The sequence below is a fragment of the Oncorhynchus gorbuscha genome, unplaced genomic scaffold (assembly GCF_021184085.1).
Source record: "Oncorhynchus gorbuscha isolate QuinsamMale2020 ecotype Even-year unplaced genomic scaffold, OgorEven_v1.0 Un_scaffold_633, whole genome shotgun sequence".
NCBI lineage: Eukaryota > Metazoa > Chordata > Actinopteri > Salmoniformes > Salmonidae > Oncorhynchus > Oncorhynchus gorbuscha.
This window is the reverse complement of record NW_025745745.1, coordinates 443,409-460,203: the sequence shown is the minus strand read 5'-3', so window position 1 is coordinate 460,203 and position 16,795 is coordinate 443,409. Positions and strand designations below refer to the sequence as shown.

The 16,795-nt window shown below is 49.0% G+C and overlaps 1 protein-coding gene across 1 annotated transcript in view; it reads left to right on the top strand.

The window, feature by feature from the left end:
* Positions 1-737: 737 nt before the first annotated feature.
* The window catches only part of LOC124019582 (neurobeachin-like protein 1), a gene marked incomplete at its 5' end in the record, with an annotated part of 63,856 nt that continues 47,798 nt past the window's right edge, over positions 738-16,795 (top strand). Inside the window, 5 exon segments of the mRNA XM_046334968.1 lie at positions 738-819; positions 4,691-4,852; positions 8,784-8,865; positions 10,347-10,474; positions 14,081-14,163. Of these exon segments, the coding sequence (XP_046190924.1) occupies positions 738-819; positions 4,691-4,852; positions 8,784-8,865; positions 10,347-10,474; positions 14,081-14,163 (537 nt within the window).

Below are 16,795 nucleotides of genomic sequence, written 5' to 3'. Positions count from 1 at the left end.
ACACACACACACACACACACACACACACACACACACACACACACACACACCTGAGTTCACTGTAATCTGCCCCTCCTGACATACTACAGTTAGTGGAATCATTATCTCTCTATTCTCACATGACAACCACTAACATGTGTTTATTTCCCTTCTCTCCCTCCCTCCCTCCCTCTCCTCCTCTTCACCTCACCCTCCTCTTCTTCCCCTCCTCCTCTTCACCTCACCCTCCTCTTCTCCCTCTCCTCCTCTTCTCCTCACCCTCCTCTTCTCCCTCTCCTCCTCTTCACCTCACCCTCCTCTTCTCCCTCTCCTCCTCTTCACCTCACCCTCCTCTTCTCCCTCTCCTCCTCTTCACCTCACCCTATCTTCTCCCTCTCCTCCTCTTCCTCACACTCTCTTCTTCCTCACCCTCTCTTCCCCCTCTCCTCCTCTTCCTCACCCTCTCTTCCACCTCTCTTCCCCTCTCCTACTCTTCTTCCCCTCTCTTCCTCACCCTCTCTTCCCCCTCTCCTACTCTTCTTCCCCCTCTCTTCCTCACCCTCTCTTCCCCTCTCCTACTCTTCCTCACCCTCTCTTCCACCTCTCTTCCTCACCCTCTTCCCCCTCTCCTACTCTTCCTCACCCTCTCTTCCCCTCCTTCTCTTCCACCTCTCTTCCCCCTCCTTCTCCTCACCCTCTCTTCCCCCTCTCCTCCTTCATTCCATCCTCCCATCCCTCTCTGTGACAGAGGGACCCAGACTACCTGAAGCTGTGGCTGGAGATCTTCATTGGCTCCTATGAGAGATGTCTAGATGTGGACTTTGAGAAGCCACCCTCCAGGTAAGCATAGCCCCAGAGATGGGACCAAGTCACTATTATTTGAGTCACAAGCAAGTCACAAGGTCCAAGTAGAACGGGTCGAGTCTCCGGTCAGTCCAAGTAGAACGGGCCGGGTCTAAGAGCAAGTCATGTCAAGTAAAAAATAAAAATAAAACATCTAATCAGGCAACGACTTGTTCAACTACAAATACTTGTCTATTTATTGAAGCCATCAGACAGCCCTTTTCATTATTTTATCTATAACACATTTTGATTTTGCAACAATACATTTTAACAATAAATTCCAATTGCAGGCTTTATAAGTCGATGTTTAATTCAAGCGATTTTGACATACCAAAAGAGCAGTAGGTCTATGGTGGCTGTTGCTTGATGCCCCGTTGCAAAGTGAACGGTTCATATTCTGAATGTTTGTGCTGTTCTCTAGCTCATTGGTTTTCAAATGTTTTGACCCATTACCCCTAAAAAGTAGCTTGCGGCCTCCGAGCACACAGGCAAGCGCCCACCATCGCTGTGCAAATGTAGCCTGTCTTTAGGGTCATAAACGGGGACACATTTTCAAAACGCAAGATACAGAAATAGACTATAGGGTTCCATAACCAGCTCTGGAATCTGTGGTTCCATAACCAGCTCTGGAATCTGTGGTTCCATAACCAGCTTTGGAATCTGTGTTGGGGTTCCATAACCAGCTTTGGAATCTGTGTTGGGGTTCCATAACCAGCTCTGGAATCTGTGTTGGGGTTCCATAACCAGCTCTGGAATCTGTGGTTCCATAACCAGCTCTGGAATCTGTGGTTCCATAACCAGCTCTGGAATCTGTGGTTCCATAACCAGCTCTGGAATCTGTGGTTCCATAACCAGCTCTGGAATCTGTGGTTCCATAACCAGCTCTGGAATCTGTGTTGGGGTTCCATAACCAGCTTTGGAATCTGTGTTGGGGTTCCATAACCAGCTCTGGAATCTGTGTTGGGGTTCCATAACCAGCTCTGGAATCTGTGTTGGGGTTCCATAACCAGCTCTGGAATCTGTGGTTCCATAACCAGCTCTGGAATCTGTGGTTCCATAACCAGCTCTGGAATCTGTGTTGGGGTTCCATAACCAGCTTTGGAATCTGTGTTGGGGTTCCATAACCAGCTCTGGAATCTGTGTTGGGGTTCCATAACCAGCTCTGGAATCTGTGTTGGGGTTCCATAACCAGCTCTGGAATCTGTTGGGGTTCCATAACCAGCTCTGGAATCTGTGTTGGGGTTCCATAACCAGCTCTGGAATCTGTGTTGGGGTTCCATAACCAGCTCTGGAATCTGTGTTGGGGTTCCATAACCAGCTCTGGAATCTGTGTTGGGGTTCCATAACCAGCTCTGGAATCTGTGTTGGGGTTCCATAACCAGCTCTGGAATCTGTGTTGGGGTTCCATAACCAGCTCTGGAATCTGTGTTGGGGTTCCATAACCAGCTCTGGAGTCCGTGTTGGGGTTCCATAACCAGCTCTGGAATCCGTGTTGGGGTTCCATAACCAGCTCTGGAATCTCTGGTTCCATAACCAGCTCTGGAATCTCTGGTTCCATAACCAGCTCTGGAACCTCTGGTTCCATAACCAGCTCTGGAATCTGTGTTGGGGTTCCATAACCAGCTCTGGAATCTGTGCTGGGGTTACATAACCAGCTCTGGAATCTGTGTTGGTGTTCCATAACCAGCTCTGGAATCTGTGTTGGGGTTCCATAACCTGCTCTGGAATCTGTGTTGGGGTGAAGGTTCTGTGCATGTCTGTATGTTTGCAGAGCGTTCAGGGAGAAGAAGCACATGCAGTATAGAGAGAGACAGAGGGAGAGAGCGAGTGAGAGGTGATGTGCTCCTCTGCTCTTCCAGCTGTGGTCTGGTCACATGACCAGTGAAATGCCCAGTCAGTCCTGTCAGATGGTTACGTAAGGCTGTGTGGTCTGTGTGTGTGGGACTGGAGAGAGTGAAGTGTGGAGCAAGGGAAACAGATTACTTTCCATCCTCCCTCTCCCTCTCTTTCCCACTCCACCTCCCCCTCTCTCTCTCTTTCTCACTCCACCTCCCCCCTCTGCCACAGCTGTCCTGCTTTTCCCAGCGATACGCTCTTACCCTGATTTGGGAATGTTCATCTGGGCTCTGTTGGAGGAAGAACCCATTCCTCTCTGATGACCTCTGTCTACAGAGAGGGACGGAGACAGGCCCATTCATCTCTGATGACCCCTGTCTACAGAGAGGGACAGAGACAGGCCCATTCCTCTCTGATGACCCCTGTCTACAGAGAGGGACAGAGACAGGCCCATTCCTCTCTGATGACCCCTGTCTACAGAGAGGGACAGAGACAGGCCCATTCCTCTCTGATGACCCCTGTCTACAGAGAGGGACAGAGACAGACCCATTCCTCTCTGATGACCCCTGTCTACAGAGAGGGACAGAGACAGGCCCATTCCTCTCTGATGACCCCTGTCTACAGAGAGGGACAGAGACAGGCCCATTCCTCTCTGATGACCCCTGTCTACAGAGAGGGACAGAGACAGACCCATTCCTCTCTGATGACCCCTGTCTACAGAGAGGGACAGAGACAGGCCCATTCCTCTCTGATGACCCCTGTCTACAGAGAGGGACAGAGACAGGCCCATTCCTCTCTGATGACCCCTGTCTACAGAGAGGGACAGAGACAGGCCCATTCCTCTCTGATGACCCCTGTCTACAGAGAGGGACAGAGACAGGCCCATTCCTCTCTGATGACCCCTGTCTACAGAGAGGGACAGAGACAGGCCCATTCCTCTCTGATGGCCCCTGTCTACAGAGAGGGACAGAGACAGGCCCATTCCTCTCTGATGACCCCTGTCTACAGAGAGGGACAGAGACAGACCCATTCCTCTCTGTATGACCCCTGTCTACAGAGAGGGACAGAGACAGACCCATTCCTCTCTGATGACCCCTGTCTACAGAGAGGGACAGAGACAGACCCATTCCTCTCTGATGACCCCTGTCTACAGAGAGGGACAGAGACAGACCCATTCCTCTCTGATGACCCCTGTCTACAGAGAGGGACAGAGACAGACCCATTCCTCTCTGATGACCCCTGTCTACAGAGAGGGACAGAGACAGACCCATTCCTCTCTGATGACCCCTGTCTACAGAGAGGGACAGAGACAGACCCATTCCTCTCTGATGACCCCTGTCTACAGAGAGGGACAGAGACAGGCCCATTCCTCTCTGATGACCCCTGTCTACAGAGAGGGACAGAGACAGGCCCATTCCTCTCTGATGACCCCTGTCTACAGAGAGGGACAGAGACAGGCCCATTCCTCTCTGATGACCCCTGTCTACAGAGAGGGACAGAGACAGGCCCATTCCTCTCTGATGACCCCTGTCTACAGAGAGGGACAGAGACAGGCCCATTCCTCTCTGATGACCCCTGTCTACAGAGAGGGACAGAGACAGGCCCATTCCTCTCTGATGACCCCTGTCTACAGAGAGGGACAGTTAGGTTCACTGTTAGCTGTACAGTGGATGGTTTCATAACATTAATCTATCAGCAAATACTAGTGTAAAGGTTATCATGGTGTGTTGCTTAGGTAGATGTGTGTAAATGTGTGTAACGTATCTGAAGGTCTTAGAAGTTTGGGTGGATTTATTTGTGTATGTGAGCTCGGTGCATCGGTACCGCTTGCCGTGCGGTAGCAGAGAGAACAGTGTGACTTGGGTGACTGGAGTCTTTGGCCACTTTTAGGACCTGGTAGAAACGTCCTGGATGGCAGGGTGCGTGCGCTTGCTTGCATAATATTTGTGCAGATGTGTATGAAAAGCAGGTGAGAGTTGAGCATGTTTTGGTGTTCCCCTTATTTCACCCCTTTCTCTCTCTCCCTCCCCAGGTTGGAGGAGGTGCCTCCAGTGATGACCCTGCTGCCAGACAACATCCTGCAGGTGTTGCGGCACCAGCTGCTCCAGTGTGTCCAGAAGGCCTCGGACGGGCTGGAGCAGGAGCAGCAGAACCTGGCCCTCCTGCTGGTCAAGTTCCTCATCGTCATCTGCAGGTTGGTCCGTGGTGTTTCTGTAGGACCAGAAGCAGTAGTCTGGCCCCTCCCTCCACCTACCAAGACCTGGTTGTACCGGTCCAGTAGTCTGGCCCCTCCCTCCACCTACCAAGACCTGGTTGTACCGGTCCAGTAGTCTGGCCCCTCCCTCCACCTACCAAGACCTAGTTGTACCGGTCCAGTAGTCTGGCCCCTCCCTCCACCTACCTAGACCTAGTTGTACCGGTCCAGTAGTCTGGTCCCTCCCACCACCTACCAAGACCTGGTTGTACCGGTCCAGTAGTCTGGCCCCTCCCTCCACCTACCTAGGCCTGGTTGTACCGGTCCAGTAGTCTGGCCCCTCCCTCCACCTACCTAGACCTGGCTGTACTGGTCCAGTAGTCTGGCCCCTCCCTCCACCTACCTAGACCTGTCCTCCCTCCACCTACCTAGGCCAAGCTGTACCGGTCCAGTAGTCTGGCCCCTCCCTCCCTTCTAATTGTCAAATGTAGCTGGCTACTCTTTGGTCCAGCTTTGTAGTAATGGATGATGAGGTACTATTTAAAAAAATATAACAGACATGACTCTCTGTTAGAACCTGTCCCTACTATAACAGACATGACTCTCTCTGTTAGAACCTGTCCCTACTATAACAGACATGATTCTCTCTGTTAGAACCTGTCCCTACTATAACAGACATGACTCTCTCTCTCTGTTAGAACCTGTCCCTACTATTACAGACATGACTCTCTCTCTCTGTTAGAACCTGTCCCTACTATAACAGACATGACTCTCTCTCTCTGTTGGAACCTGTCCCTACTATAACAGGCATGACTCTCTGTTAGAACCTGTCCCTACTATAACAGACATGACTCTCTCTGTTGGAACCTGTCCCTACTATAACAGGCATGACTCTCTGTTAGAACCTGTCCCTACTATAACAGACATGACTCTCTCTGTTGGAACCTGTCCCTACTATAACAGACATGACTCTCTGTTAGAACCTGTCCCTACTATAACAGACATGACTCTCTGTTAGAACCTGTCCCTACTATAACAGACATGACTCTCTGTTGGAACCTGTCCCTACTATAACAGACATGACTCTCTCTGTTAGAACCTGTCCCTACTATAACAGACATGACTCTCTCTCTCTGTTGGAACCTGTCCCTACTATAACAGACATGACTCTCTCTCTCTCTGTTAGAACCTGTCCCTACTATAACAGACATGACTCTCTGTTAGAACCTGTCCCTACTATAACAGACATGACTCTCTCTGTTATAACCTGTCCCTACTATAACAGACATGACTCTCTCTCTCTGTTAGAAGCTGTCCCTACTATAACAGACATGACTCTCTGTTAGAACCTGTCCCTACTATAACAGACATGACTCTCTCTCTCTGTTAGAACCTGTCCCTACTATAACAGACATGACTCTCTCTGTTAGAACCTGTCCCTACTATAACAGACATGACTCTCTCTGTTAGAACCTGTCCCTACTATAACAGACATGACTCTCTCTCTGTTGGAACCTGTCCCTACTATAACAGACATGACTCTCTCTCTCTGTTGGAACCTGTCCCTACTATAACAGACATGACTCTCTCTCTCTGTTGGAACCTGTCCCTACTATAACAGACATGACTCTCTCTCTCTGTTAGAACCTGTCCCTACTATAACAGACATGACTCTCTCTGTTGGAACCGGTCACTACCTTAACAGGCTATGACTTTCTCTCTCTGTTAGAACCTGTCCCTACTATAACAGACATGACTCTCTCTGTTAGAACCTGTCCCTACTATAACAGACATGACTCTCTCTGTTAGAACCTGTCCCTACTATAACAGACATGACTCTCTCTGTTAGAACCTGTCCCTACTATAACAGACATGACTCTCTGTTAGAACCTGTCCCTACTATAACAGACATGACTCTCTCTGTTAGAACCTGTCCCTACTATAACAGACATGACTCTCTCTGTTGGAACCTGTCCCTACTATAACAGACATGACTCTCTCTGTTAGAACCTGTCCCTACTATAACAGACATGACTCTCTCTCTCTGTTGGAACCTGTCCCTACTATAACAGACATGACTCTCTCTGTTGGAACCTGTCCCTACTATAACAGACATGACTCTCTCTGTTAGAACCTGTCCCTACTATAACAGACATGACTCTCTCTCTCTGTTAGAACCTGTCCCTACTATAACAGACATGACTCTCTCTGTTAGAACCTGTCCCTACTATAACAGACATGACTCTCTCTCTGTTAGAACCTGTCCCTACTATAACAGACATGACTCTCTGTTGGAACCTGTCCCTACTATAACAGACATGACTCTCTCTGTTGGAACCTGTCCCTACTATAACAGACATGACTCTCTCTCTGTTAGAACCTGTCCCTACTATAACAGACATGACTCTCTGTTGGAACCTGTCCCTACTATAACAGACATGACTCTCTGTTGGAACCTGTCCCTACTATAACAGACATGACTCTCTCTGTTAGAACCTGTCCCTACTATAACAGACATGACTCTCTCTGTTGGAACCTGTCCCTACTATAACAGACATGACTCTCTCTGTTGGAACCTGTCCCTACTATAACAGACATGACTCTCTCTCTCTGTTAGAACCTGTCCCTACTATAACAGACATGACTCTCTCTGTTGGAACCGGTCACTACCTTAACAGGCTATGACTTTCTCTCTCTGTTAGAACCTGTCCCTACTATAACAGACATGACTCTCTCTGTTAGAACCTGTCCCTACTATAACAGACATGACTCTCTCTGTTAGAACCTGTCCCTACTATAACAGACATGACTCTCTCTGTTAGAACCTGTCCCTACTATAACAGACATGACTCTCTCTGTTAGAACCTGTCCCTACTATAACAGACATGACTCTCTCTGTTAGAACCTGTCCCTACTATAACAGACATGACTCTCTCTCTGTTAGAACCTGTCCCTACTATAACAGACATGACTCTCTCTCTGTTAGAACCTGTCCCTACTATAACAGACATGACTCTCTCTCTGTTAGAACCTGTCCCTACTATAACAGACATGACTCTCTCTCTGTTAGAACCTGTCCCTACTATAACAGACATGACTCTCTCTGTTGGAACCTGTCACTACCTTAACAGGCTATGACTTTCTCTCTCTGTTAGAACCTGTCCCTACTATAACAGACATGACTTTCTCTCTCTGTTAGAACCTGTCCCTACTATAACAGACATGACTCTCTCTGTTAGAACCTGTCCCTACTATAACAGACATGACTCTCTCTCTGTTGGAACCTGTCCCTACTATATCAGACATGACTCTCTCTCTCTGTTGGAACCTGTCCCTACTATAACAGACATGAGTCTCTGTTAGAACCTGTCCCTACTATAACAGACATGACTCTCTCTCTCTGTTGGAACCTGTCCCTACTATAACAGACATGACTCTCTGTTGTAACCTGTCCCTACTATAACAGACATGACTCTCTCTCTCTGTTGGAACCTGTCCCTACTATAACAGACATGACTCTCTGTTGGAACCTGTCCCTACTATAACAGACATGACTCTCTGTTGGAACCTGTCCCTACTATAACAGACATGACTCTCTGTTGGAACCTGTCCCTACTATAACAGACATGACTCTCTGTTGGAACCTGTCCCTACTATAACAGACATGACTCTCTCTCTCTGTTGGAACCTGTCCCTACTATAACAGACATGACTCTCTGTTCTGTCCCTTATAACAGGAACCTGTCCCTACTATAACAGACATGACTCTCTGTTAGAACCTGTCCCTACTATAACAGACATGACTCTCTGTTAGAACCTGTCCCTACTATAACAGACATGACTCTCTCTCTCTCTCATGTCTCTCGGTCTCTCTGTGTCTGTGTTGGAACCGGTCACTACCTTAACAGGCTATGACTTTCTCTCTCTGCAGGAACCTGTCCAATGTGGAGGAGATTGGCACCTGCTCCTACATCAACCATGTCATTACCATGACAACGCTCTACATCCAGCAGGTCTGATTCCTCTCCCCCCTTATCCACCCACTTCTCCCCCTTTATCCACCCACTTCTCCCCCTTTATCCACCCTCTTCTCTCCTTTATCCACCCTCTTCTCTCCTTTATCCACCCACTTCTCCCCCTTTATCCACCCTCTTCTCTCCTTTATCCACCCTCTTCTCCCCCTTATCCACCCTCTTCTCTCCTTTATCCACCCTCTTCTCTCCTTTATCCATCCTCTTCTCCCCCTTTATCCACCCACTTCTCCCCCTTTATCCACCCACTTCTCCCCCTTTATCCACCCACTTCTCTCCTTTATCCACCCACTTCTCTCCTTATCCACCCTCTTCTCCCCCTTATCCACCCTCTTCTCCCCCTTATCCACCCTCTTCTCCCCCTTATCCACCCTCTTCTCCCCCTTATCCACCCTCTTCTCCTCCTTTATCCACCCTCTTCTCCTCCTTTATCCACCCTCTTCTCCCCCTTATCCACCCTCTTCTCCCCCTTATCCACCCTCTTCTCCCCCTTATCCACCCTCTTCTCCTCCCTTATCCACCCTCTTCTCCCCCTTATCCACCCTCTTCTCCTCTATCCACCCTCTTCTCCTCCCTTATCCACCCTCTTCTCTCCTTATCCACCCTCTTCTCCCCTTATCCACCCTCTTCTCCTCTATCCACCCTCTTCTCCTCCTTTATCCACCCTCTTCTCCTCCTTTATCCACCCTCTTCTCCTCCTTTATCCACCCTCTTCTCCTCCCTTATCCACCCACTTCTCTCCCTTATCCACCCACTTCTCCCCCTTATCCACCCACTTCTCCCCCTTATCCACCCACTTCTCCCCCTTATCCACCCTCTTCTCCCCCTTATCCACCCTCTTCTCCCCCTTATCCACCCTCTTCTCCCCCTTATCCACCCTCTTCTCCCCCTTATCCACCCTCTTCTCCCCCTTATCCACCCTCTTCTCCCCCTTATCCACCCTCTTCTCCCCCTTATCCACCCTCTTCTCCCCTTTATCCACCCTCTTCTCTCCTTATCCACCCTCTTCTCCCCTTTATCCACCCTCTTCTCCTCCTTTATCCACCCTCTTATCCACCCTTATCCACCCTCTTCTCCCCCTTATCCACCCTCTTCTCCCCCTTATCCACCCACTTCTCCCCCTTATCCACCCACTTCTCCCCCTTATCCACCCACTTCTCCCCCTTATCCACCCTCTTCTCCCCTATCATCGCCTTCCTGACTCTGTTTCCTTTTGAAAACAAGTTTAAAAACCGACCTGCACAAAATAAAGTATTTTTTACCCAGTCGATTAGGTGTAGATATGTGTGAGCATTTGTGCTAGTCTGTTTCAAAACAGATTTGAACAAAAAACATTTTTTAGCATGTCACAATGATTACGTTGATTTTTTTTTAGCATGTCACAATGATTAAGTAGGTACGTTCCCGTGAGATTCCACATTCCTGTGTGTGTGTCTCTAGCCTCACCATGCTCTCTCCTACAGCTGAAGAGTAAGACCAAGGAGAAGGAGATGGTGGACCAGACTCAGGCTGAGGAGTTTGTCCGCCACTCTCTGGCCTTCTGCGAGAGCCTGTACGACCCCTACCGGAACTGGAGACATCGCACCTGCGGGTACACTAAGTCGCTAACTCTAGCAGAGTTTGTTTATTTGATTTATTATTCTTTATTTAACCAGGGAAGTCACAATGAGGTTGACATTTATTTGTCAAGAAATCTCTGGAGCAGACAGTGAACAATGTTCCCCAAACATCTCCTGATGTGACCCCAGCCATTCCACTTAGTCCATCTATTTTATATTTTCCAGTACCTGATTGACCTTGACTTATCATGGATTGTGTGACCTTCTTAACTTATCATAGATTGTGTGACCTTCTTAACTTATCATAGATTGTGTGACCTTCTTAACTTATCATAGATTGTGTGACCTTCTTAACTTATCATAGATTGTGTGACCTTCTTAACTTATCATAGATTGTGTGACCTTCTTAACTTATCATAGATTGTGTGACCTTCTTAATTATCATAGATTATGTGACCTTCTTAACTTATCATAGATTGTGTGACCTTCTTAACTTATCATAGATTATGTGACCTTCTTAACTTATCATAGATTGTGTGACCTTCTTAACTTATCATGGATTGTGTGACCTTCTTAACTTATCATGGATTGTGTGACCTTCTTAACTTATCATAGATTGTGTGACCTTCTTAACTTATCATAGATTGTGTGACCTTCTTAACTTATCATAGATTGTGTGACCTTCTTAACTTATCATAGATTGTGTGACCTTCTTAACTTATCATAGATTGTGTGACCTTCTTAACTTATCATAGATTGTGTGACCTTCTTAACTTATCATAGATCGTGTGACCTTCTTAACTTATCATAGATTGTGTGACCTTCTTAACTTATCATAGATTGTGTGCCCTTCTTAACTTATCGTGGATCGTGTGACCTTCTTAACTTATCATAGATTGTGTGCCCTTCTTAACTTATCATAGATTGTGTGACCTTCTTAACTTATCGTGGATCGTGTGACCTTCTTAACTTATCGTGGATCGTGTGACCTTCTTAACTTATCATAGATTGTGTGACCTTCTTAACTTATCGTGGATCGTGTGACCTTCTTAACTTATCGTGGATCGTGTGACCTTCTTAACTTATCATAGATTGTGTGCCCTTCTTAACTTATCATAGATTGTGTGACCTTCTTAACTTATCATAGATTGTGTGCCCTTCTTAACTTATCATGGACCGTGTGACCTTCTTAACTTATCATAAATCGTGAGCTTGATCTTATCATAGATAAATAGATTGACCTCAACTTATGGTGAGATGGACCTTGTTAACTGTTGATAGATCATGTGATTGGTTGAGCCAGGTCTGTTAATACAGGACTAGACCTAATAATAGATGGAACTGTAGTAGATCCACAGGAAGGGGAGGACAGCTCATAATAATAGATGGAACTGTAGTAGATCCACAGTAAGTGGAGGACGACTCATAATAATAGATGGAACTGTAGTAGATCCACAGTAAAGGGAGGACCGCTCATAATAATAGATGGAACTGTAGTAGATCCACAGTAAGGGGAGGACAGCTCATAATAATAGATGGAACTGTAGTAGATCCACAGTAAGTGGAGGACGACTCATAATAATAGATGGAACTGTAGTAGATCCACAGTAAAGGGAGGACCGCTCATAATAATAGATGGAACTGTAGTAGATCCACAGGAAGGGGAGGACAGCTCATAATAATAGATGGAACTGTAGTAGATCCACAGTAAGTGGAGGACGACTCATAATAATAGATGGAACTGTAGTAGATCCACAGTAAGTGGAGGACGGCTCATAATAATAGATGGAACTGTAGTAGATCCACACTAAGGGGAGGTCAGCTCATAATAATAGATGGAACTGTAGTAGATCCACAGTAAGTGGAGGACGGCTCATAATAATAGATGGAACTGTAGTAGATCCACATTAAAGGGAGGACCGCTCATAATAATAGATGGAACTGTAGTAGATCCACAGTAAGGGGAGGACAGCTCATAATAATAGATGGAACTGTAGTAGATCCACAGGAAGTGGAGGACAGCTCATAATAATAGATGGAACTGTAGTAGATCCACATTAAAGGGAGGACCGCTCATAATAATAGATGGAACTGTAGTAGATCCACAGGAAGTGGAGGACGGCTCATAATAATGTCTGGAATGGAACACATGTTTGATACCATTCCATTAACTCCATTCCAGCCATTATTATGAGCCATTCTCCCATCAGCGGCCTCCACTGTTACACAATAAGTGGAAGGGCTCTGGGTACTGGAGGAGCAGGGTCAAGCACGCATTAACCACCGGGGCTCTGGGTACTGGAGGAGCAGGGTCAAGCACGCATTAACCACCAGGGCTCTGGGTACTGGAGGAGCAGGGTCAAGCACGCATTAACCACCGGGGCTCTGGGTACTGGAGGGGGTACTGGAGGAGCAGGGTCAAGCACGCATTAACCACCGGGGCTTTGGGTACTGGAGGGGGTACTGGAGGAGCAGGGTCAAGCACGCATTAACCACCAGGTCTCTGGGTACTGGAGGGGGTACTGAGGAGCAGGGTCAAGCACACATTAACCACCGGGGCTCTGGGTACTGGAGGAGCAGGGTCAAGCACGCATTAACCACCAGGGCTCTGGGTACTGGGGGGTACTGGAGGAGCAGGGTCAAGCACGCATTAACCACCAGGGCTCTGGGTACTGGAGGGGTACTGGAGGAGCAGGGTCAAGCACGCATTAACCACCGGGGCTCTGGGTACTGGAGGAGCAGGGTCAAGCACGCATTAACCACCAGGGCTCTGGGTACTGGAGGGGTACTGGAGGAGCAGGGTCAAGCACGCATTAACCACCAGGGCTCTGGGTACTGGAGGGGTACTGGAGGAGCAGGGTCAAGCACGCATTAACCACCGGGGCTCTGGGTACTGGAGGGAGTACTGGAGGAGCAGGGTCAAGCACGCATTAACCACCGGGGCTCTGGGTACTGGAGGAGCAGGGTCAAGCACGCATTAACCACCAGGGCTCTGGGTACTGGAGGGGTACTGGAGGAGCAGGGTCAAGCACGCATTAACCACCAGGGCTCTGGGTACTGGAGGGGGTACTGGAGGAGCAGGGTCAAGCACGCATTAACCACCGGGGCTCTGGGTACTGGAGGGAGTACTGGAGGAGCAGGGTCAAGCACGCATTAACCACCAGGGCTCTGGGTACTGGAGGAGCAGGGTCAAGCACGCATTAACCACCAGGGCTCTGGGTACTGGAGGGGGTACTGGAGGAGCAGGGTCAAGCACGCATTAACCACCGGGACTCTGTCAGCACCGGGGCTCTCGTGGGTACTGAAGCACTAGAAACAACGCTCTTAGGATCATCATTATGTACTTATTCCACCATAGTCAATTCTACTGTTACACTTCTGAAAACACTACAATCATAATGTGCTGGCTTGGATGTTGTTGTTTCTTCACAATACAGCTCGGCTTGGTTTACCTAATTAGTATAAAAGTATTTTTTTTTCCCAAAGTGCCATAACATTTTCCAAATCAATCCCAAGTAGTGTTGGTTCTAATCCTGTGCTAAACCCTCCCAGCAGTGTTCCTGCTCACAGACACACAAACACAGAGTTTGGACAGGGGGTCTTTTTCTGACACCGTGTGTTTTGCCTGTCGTCTCCAGGGACCAGCGGAGTACAGTGGAGAAGAGCAGACAGAAACACAAAGCAGCTCCTCTCACCGTGGAGTTTGTCCCCTTCTTCTACCGTGAGTTTGATTTATTTTTCAAAACGTTTTCTCCTTAATGAACACAACCCAGTTATCCTCTCTAGCGGGGTCATTCAGTGGGGGCAAACTCGGTGTGGTCATTAACAGTAATGAATGAGGAAGTCATGTTCTACTCAATGAAAAGGTCTCGCTAGAGAAAACAGATCACACTTCCCTGCGTTCCTCTCCCAGCTTAGGAACCGCCTCCCCTCAGAGCTCCACTCTCTTTCCTCTCCCAGTTTAGGAACAGCCTCCCCTCAGAGCTCCACTCTCTTTCCTCTCCCAGCTTAGGAACAGCCTCCCCTCAGAGCTCCACTCTCTTTCCTCTCCCAGCTTAGGAACCGCCTCCCCTCAGAGCTCCACTCTCTTTCCTCTTCCAGTTTAGGAACCGCCTCCCCTCAGAGCTCCACTCTCTTTCCTCTCCCAGCTTAGGAACAGCCTCCCCTCAGACCTCCACTCTCTTTCCTCTCCCAGCTTAGGAACCGCTTCCCCTCAGAGCTCCACTCTCTTTCCTCTCCCAGCTTAGGAACAGCCTCCCCTCAGACCTCCACTCTCTTTCCTCTCCCAGTTTAGGAACAGCCTCCCCTCAGAGCTCCACTCTCTTTCCTCTCCCAGCTTAGGAACAGCCTCCCCTCAGACCTCCACTCTCTTTCCTCTCCCAGTTTAGGAACAGCCTCCCCTCAGAGCTCCACTCTCTTTCCTCTCCCAGCTTAGGAACCGCCTCCCCTCAGACCTCCACTCTCTTTCCTCTCCCAGTTTAGGAACAGCCTCCCCTCAGAGCTCCACTCTCTTTCCTCTCCCAGTTTAGGAACCGCCTCCCCTCAGAGCTCCACTCTCTTTCCTCTCCCAGCTTAGGAACAGCCTCCCCTTAGACCTCCACTCTCTTTCCTCTCCCAGCTTAGGAACCGCTTCCCCTCAGACCTCCACTCTCTTTCCTCTCCCAGTTTAGGAACAGCCTCCCCTCAGACCTCCACTCTCTTTCCTCTCCCAGCTTAGGAACCGCCTCCCCTCAGAGCTCCACTCTGTCTTTCCTTCCTCACTCTATTCTTCCTCATACCTCTGACTCTTTCAGTCCTCTCACTCTATCCCAGATGAATCCAGTCTTTGTGTCCTCTCCTTAGTCTATTTGCCAGGCTGTCCAGATCAGCCTGATAGTGAACGGTGGCTGTCTGGGCCTCTGGCGACAGCGGCCATCTTGGAACAAACAGCCTCTCTTTGTGTCTGTGGTTTCTGTCAACACCACAGAGAGAACTCTGCAGCTCCATCCAGTTGCCTCAAGGCCACTCCAGCAACCTGCCACAGTGTGCGCGCACGCGTGTGTGTTAGCGCATGCCCGTGTCTGTGTGTAAAGTGTGGGAGGCTCCGAGAGGATATGACTGGTACTGTAGAGGGAGTGAGGAATAGTGTGTGTAAGAAATGGGGAGGATGACGAAATGTGTGTGTGTGTGTGGGGGACGAGGTGTGTGGGGACGAGGTGTGGGGACGAGGTGTGGGGGACGAAGTGTGTGGGGGACGAGGGTGTGTGGGGGTGGGGGGGACGAGGTGTGTGGGGGTGGGGGGTCGAGTTGTGGAGTGTTTGTGTGTGGAGGACGGGGTGTGTGTGTGGGGGGGGTCGAGTTGTGGAGTGTTTGTGTGTGTGTGTGGGGGGACACCATCTGCCTTGTCTGGGATCATTGGTTCTGACCTAGCTTTATCCCTCTGGGATTGGTTTGCTTCTGTCTGGGGTTGGCCTGTAGAGGGAACGGTGCTGACCTGGGCGGCCATGCTGCTGCTGCTCACTGGGATGTGTTGACAGATGAGTTAATGTATGACTGAACACTGGCCCCAAGGGAACATGATAGAGACTGTGTGTCTGTGGGCATGTGTGTGTGCATGTATGTCACGGTGTGTGTGATGCGTGTCCGACTGTGTGCATGTGAGTGAATGAATGTACTGTTTGTATGAGCGAGACAAGCAGCCGTTCAAGAGGCCGTTCTCTCAACACCAGACCAGACTGAGACGGAGCCATTCAAGAGGCCGTTCTCTCAACACCAGACTGAGACGGAGCCATTCAAGAGGCCGTTCTCTCAACACCAGACTGAGACGGAGCCATTCAAGAGGCCGTTCTCTCAACACCAGACTGAGATGGAGCCATTCAAGAGGCCATTCTCTCAACACCAGACTGAGATGGAGCCATTCAAGAGGCCATTCTCTCAACACCAGACCAGACTGAGATGGAGTCATTAAAAGAGGCCGTTCTCTCAACACCAGACTGAGACGGAGCCATTCAAGAGGCCGTTCTCTCAACACCAGACTGAGATGGAGCCATTCAAGAGGCCATTCTCTCAACACCAGACTGAGATGGAGCCATTCAAGAGGCCGTTCTCTCAACACCAGACTGAGATGGAGCCATTCAAGAGGCCATTCTCTCAACACCAGACTGAGATGGAGCCATTCAAGAGGCCGTTCTCTCAACACCAGACTGAGATGGAGCCATTCAAGAGGCCATTCTCTCAACACCAGACCAGACTGAGATGGAGTCATTAAAAGAGGCCGTTCTCTCAACACCAGACTGAGACGGAGCCATTCAAGAGGCCGTTCTCTCAACACCAGACTGAGATGGAGCCATTCAAGAGGCCATTCTCTCAACACC